This window comes from Beta vulgaris, chromosome 2, assembly GCF_026745355.1.
Source record: "Beta vulgaris subsp. vulgaris cultivar EL10 chromosome 2, EL10.2, whole genome shotgun sequence".
NCBI lineage: Eukaryota > Viridiplantae > Streptophyta > Magnoliopsida > Caryophyllales > Amaranthaceae > Beta > Beta vulgaris.
Window position 1 is genome coordinate 25,055,579 of NC_079203.1, and position 6,296 is coordinate 25,061,874.

At 35.2% G+C, this 6,296-nt stretch overlaps 1 protein-coding gene across 1 annotated transcript; it reads left to right on the forward strand.

The window, feature by feature from the left end:
* Nucleotides 1-5,171: 5,171 nt before the first annotated feature.
* LOC104906371 (uncharacterized) lies at nucleotides 5,172-5,810 on the forward strand. Its single transcript, XM_010695112.1, has one exon. The coding sequence runs from the start codon at nucleotides 5,172-5,174 to the stop codon at nucleotides 5,808-5,810; it is 639 nt and encodes a 212-aa protein (XP_010693414.1).
* The last annotated feature ends 486 nt before the right edge of the window (nucleotides 5,811-6,296 follow it).

A 6,296-nucleotide genomic window follows, 5' to 3' on the forward strand; every position in this document is an offset into this window, starting at 1 on the left:
TCTTTCTTGTACATGGTGCTTTAGGGTTTCAAGAAGGAAAAGGTTGCACGCATATATATATTGGGATTTTCCACTAATTTTCAGCTCGCCTCCGACGATCCAGGTAACTAGTAGTTATCTTAAAACGATAGAGATTAGGGTGTTTTTCGATATTAGATTGACCATAGTTTTTAGCGGATAACCCCAATTTAGGTTTAATAGTGCATCCTAATAGGGGAAGACCATACTTGTTCAATTTATCTCTCTCAACTTGGATACCGTGAGGCGGGCCTTGGAAAATACGATAGAAAATTGTTTAAAAATACTTTTTGAATGAAATTTTAAGGGAATATACTTGATGTATGCTGTGTGAACATTGTATGCAGAAAATTAATTTCCGTATGAGTTTTTTTGTATGTATTCGATTTATTTGGTAATTTATGTGTTTATTGCTTATTTGCAGAATAATTATTGAACGAATTTTATGAATTCTGAAATTATTTTTTGTGAAGCATGTTATGTGTATAATATGTATTTCATGCCTTGGAATAATTTTTTTCTACATTTTATGGGTTTATTTAATTGATTTATCTATTTTTGCATTTTCATATTTACTAGTATTTAAATCGTGAATATTATATTTGCAGGTCGAAAAATTTATTTCTTTGCATATTACGTATTACCGTGAGTTCATGCATGTGATGTGAATTTTTGGTAATTTTTGGGCGTTTATTGCTATTTTAATTATTATATTGGCAATATTAGGTATTCTGTAAATTAACGTTTAAAATTACTTTTAGAGGCCTAAGATGAGAAAGATAAAGTTTGTACCATGTCTGTAGAGTCGCAATAATAGTATGATAATTTTTGTGATAATCAGTGATCATTTTTATTAGTTTGATAAATTTTATTGTGTTTTTGTTATGAGTTTTAGAGTATTCCTTTTAATTATTTAAGGGTTTATCAACCAAAAATAATTTGCGACCGTTTATGTTCTTGGGAGCTGATGATTTTCAGGTTACTATGGTTATTATTGAGTATCATTATGCTTATCTTTGGTTTATGTAAAAATGATTAGTTGTGTACGTTTTACTGATTTAATAAGCTTTGGAGTTAATTGGTCGGTGGTGATGTCAGACGCACGTTGATGTGTCAGAGACAGATTAGTTAGTGGGCCAGATGCACAGTGTGGCGTTGAGCGCAAGCTCATGCGTCGATCTCACAGTTTTGTGTAGTCTAATTTTTTGTATGATCGTGTACGTATGTTTCACTTGTAGTTGGTGATCCTATTTGACGTGATGCATTTCTGATTGATACTATTAGTGCTGTAAAAACTATTTCATTATCATTGTTGATGCTTAGTGATGTTCAAAGTATTGCGGTTGGAGTTTTTTTGTTGTAAGTTACTAATTTGAGGATTTTTGAAGAATTATTTTTGGTGAAATATGGGTATAAGGCCAGGTGGCATCCCTTCTCTTTTTGACGAATAGTTTTAAGTTAGATGATACTTTATGATTTTTATTTATTTATAAGAACATATGGTGGGAGATGTAGTCCCCGGTGAAGAACATGCCAACCACCTGGTTTGCGAACTAGGAGTACACCAGCGTTAATTGTTGTTGTCCGAGAGGTCGGGGAGTTCTCCGTGTTCTACCCTGCATCGGGAGTTTGGCCATACTTAGACACATGCAGTGGGGAACGTAAGCCCATAAACAGACATGGAGATTGCGATCTGACAAACCGTATGAAGTGAATTGCGATTCACTGGCGTTCAGAATCTGACTCAATAACTTATTGTACCTTTGCTTTTATTATGATTTGATTACTCTTGAGATGATTCATTCATTTTATCCTATTTGCTTAATATTTACTATCACTTGTATTACTTGTGAGCTTTATGGTTTTGGATGCATGTTATAGTTTTGATTGTATGCTTTCCTTTCTTATTAATTTACGTCTGAGCTTTGATTTCTTTTGTTCTGGGAGAACTGCTAGTTACTCCCCACTTATTGTGGAATGATTTAATATATCCTTGCAAATCATGAAAATGACTGCTAGACATGTGATTGCTTGGGCTAGTAGAGTGCGAGTCGGTAATGAGAGGAAACTGCTTGTAGTCTTTTTGTTAGATGAGCTCTATGCAGACAACAGGGAGTCCTATGTTAGGCTAGGTTTCAAAGACATTTAGTTTTATTTGAGATGTTATGGGAGACTTGCATGTCTCGTAGTTTGGGATGATGTTATGTTCTATTATGTTTTGGGATGTTCCTTTTTATTAGAATTATAATGTTTTAAATATCTCATTTGGAAGCAATGAAACTTTAGTTTGAGGTTGTCTTTTTTTATTGTTTAAGAGTAGTATAACCATCCTGACATTATTTTCGCTAACGTCTTTTAGTCAATCTAGAGTAGATATTGTTTAGTATCTTACTAGTAGAAGGACATGTTGTTACAAAACCTCTAATCGAAGAGCTAACCTCTTGAAAAATAACATGATTACAATGAAACCAAATGAACCACCAAACAATACAGATTCTAATCAAATTTTCATCCAGCAAAGCTGCTTTGACATTGTTGATATGTTCAACTAAATTATCTGAGTAATGAATGATAAGGAGAGAACTCCAACCAGCACAATCGATGAGACACGAAAACACATCTTGAGTAAAATTGCAATGAAACAAGAGATTAGCATTCTCCAAATGATAGTTACAACAACAACATTCATGGGGAAGAAAAACATGACGAGCTTGAAGCCTAACTTTTGTAGGAAGCCCATCATTACGAAGTCTCCATAGAAAAATTTTCACTTTAGGAGGAATCTAAAGTTTCCAAATCCAAATAAACGATATAGGAGGTGGGAGGTCAAAAGCCAAACCTTGCACTAATAAAGCATCAACTTTAACATAATAAACACCATATGACGCCGACCCCAGATCAAACAATCCTCGTTATACTAGTGGAAAAAACACTAAACGTCATAACAAAACCGTTGCGTTTCTTAAAAGAACCAAATCGATAAATGCTCAAAATTTTGGGTGAGAAAGCTGCAAACACAACCGCTCCGGTCCTTAGAGCATGTGCAATAAGATGGTTTTAGGTTGGTTCAGAAAATAGTAAAACTAGCTTTATTTAGTTTTCTTATTGGGGCACTTGGCCCTTTGGGTTGGTTGGTCTTGATTTCCAGATCATATGGACCTAGGATGGAGTGCACAAGACGAATAAATCTCAGACGCGGGGCAAGAAATTGGCGAAAAAATTATGATGGGCCCTTGTGAAATGCAACGTTGGAAGAAGGAAAAAGGCAACAACATTAGCCAAGGCAGCAGCTTGCTGTCAGTGTCCCTGACGCATGTTAGGGGCCCACTAACCAGCAAGTGGTAGTGCGCCACATGTCTTTTTTTCTCTGCAACGCTCTTTACTTAATGTTCAACTGTAAATTTGTAATGTTCTAAATTTTGTAACGTTAATAGAAAAAATTAGGTTATTATTTTAAAAAAATTAATTACAATATTGGCTATAAAATATTCTTATCTTTAAAATTGAGTCATAGTTTAATATATTTTACCAAACTTCTTCCCAACCCATTTTTTTCTAATTACTGTCTCCTACCTAATATTACTTATATTATGAAAATATTATGGATTCAAATAATCCTAATTACTTCAAAAATAATCCAAAGCACCCACAAAATTCCCAAAATAATTTTCAAATCGATCCAAGTGTGTGCTACAAATTCGAAATTCCAAAGAATGTTTATGTTTTTTCAAAGCCAATCGAATTAACAAAATTCTCAACAAGCTACACAACAATCTCCACAAAGTTCTAATCATCTATCCCAACAACAAGCTCAACCATCTTTTCCTATATCCCGACATATTCCACAACAACATGAACAACCTCGCGAAAATGAAGATGTAGTTGAAATCCAATCACAAGAATTTAAAACACTCCTTCTTCAAAAAATGCCACAACACCAAAGTGTCAATGGAGTGCAATGAAGATCATGCACTCATTTCGGCGTATCTAGAGTGCGGAGGAGATCTGTTGAAGGGACCCGACCAAAATGGGGACGGTTTCTGGGGTTCAGTATTTAAGAGTGTGGAAGAGACACAATGACTCAATCTAACTTTACGCTCAAGGACATTCAAAGCACTTACTGTCGTTGAAAAAAATCAACGGAGATGTGAATGCATGGGTCGGGATATATACTGAGGTGAAAAGGAAGAAGGGGTCCGACTGCAATGACGAAGACATCCTAACTAAAGCCCTTGAGATGTATGTAAAAGTCCATGGGCCATTTACATTGGAGCATGCATGGAATGTTATGAAACACTACGACAAATGGGCAGATGGCACCCAAATAAGCGGCGGAAGCTCAAAACGGCCTGGTCCTGACGAAGGTGTTAGCTTGAGAAAAGCCCCAATATCCAGTTTTACATACCCATCTCAATTTTCTTTAGAATTTATGAGGGTTAGTTTGGGATAAGACTGGCTTGAGTATCAAACGGAGCGTGATGCCTTGAGAGAATCAATAAAAGAGGAAGATAGAAAGTTCAAAATTTGCAATATATTAATGGCTAAGTCTTCCCTTTATCCGGATGAGAGAGATATGTATGAAAAACTTAAGTTACAATTTAAGGATAAATATGTTTAGTTAGTATTCATGTTTTTGATTGGTTTTAGTTTGCAATTTAGTTGTATCGTACTTTAATTATGAATGTGTATGTGTCGTAACTTTTGATTATGAATGTATCATTATCGTTATAATTAAAATTATCATATCATCATTGTTTTCATTATTATTCTACTTATTATTATTCTTATCCTACTTATTATTATCATTATTATTATATTGAATTGTCTAATCACCTGATATTGAATAATGTAACAAATAGTACTGTATTGAATTATCTACTCACCTGACATTGAATCGTATGACACATAGTGCCATATTAAATTGTCTACTCCTAAATTGCAGTGAATTGTCTACTCCTACATTGCAGTGAATTGTCTGCTCCTACATTGCATTGATATGTCTAATCTGTAAGTGAATTATTGTTATGTACATATGATGGAATTTTGCTATATAATAGAACATAACTTAACCATAAAATCACATCTCCATCCACTTTTTCTTCTCAATATCTTATTTTCTAGAAAAACACCACTTCAACCAACATATCTAAAAAATGAACTATGATTCAAGTTCTTCTAGTTCAGCATCTGAATTTTTTAATTACATGGTTCAAGATTACATAGAATGGAGTCAGTCCGTTGATGTTGAGCAACAACAAGAAGAGGAAATTGTACCCCGCACTAGAAAATATGTGCATAGGGAACGTGAGGAAGCTCATGAAAGATTATTTCATGACTATTTCAGCAACGAACCTCTTTACCCCGAGAATATTTTTCGTCGAACGTTTTGTATGCATAAACATGTTTTCCTTCGTATTGTCGAAGGAGTAATAATTAAAGATGATGAGTTCTTTACGCGAAAACCAGGTGCTACTGGAAGGATGGGTGCATCTGCACTACAAAAATGCACAGAGGCTATCAGGATGTTGGCAAATGGTTCATCCTTTGATGCTATTAACGAGTACCTGAAAATTGCTTCAAGTAATGCTAGAGAATGCCTTCTTCATTTTGTCGAAGGAGTTGTTGCTAGATTTGGACCTGAATACTTGAGGAAGGCAAATGCAAATGGCATTGAGCGTCTCGTACATGAAGGCAAGCGTCGTGGCTTCCCAGGCATGATGGGAAGCATCAATTTCATGCACTGGAACTGGAAGTATGGTCCTCAAGGCTGGAAAGGAATGTATCAAGGATGAAGCAAAACAACAATAATAATCTTAGAAGTGGTTGCTTCAAGTTACTTATGGATATGGCATGCTTTTTTTGACACCCCGGGTTCATGCATGCAATGATATAAACGTATTGCATAAGTCTCCCACCTTTGATGATGTCCTACAATGAAGCTCCAGAGGTCAGCTTCTCAGTGAACCGGACAGCTTATAACATGGAATCTTCCCGAGATGGTCAACATTCATCCCCGCAATAAAGCTCCCCCAAACCCCAAAACAAAGATTATTCACACAACATCAAGAAGCTGTTAGAAAAGATGTAGAGTGTGCATTAGGGGTATTGCAAGCTAGATTTGCAATCATTCGCAGACCGCTCTCCCTTGGGATAAAGACATATTGTGGAAAATAATGATGGCAAGTATCATCATGCAAAATATGATTGTTGAAGATGAGCCTGATACTTATCAAAATTACCGAAATCCAAATGAATATGATCAAGTTCAAACTCAAAAT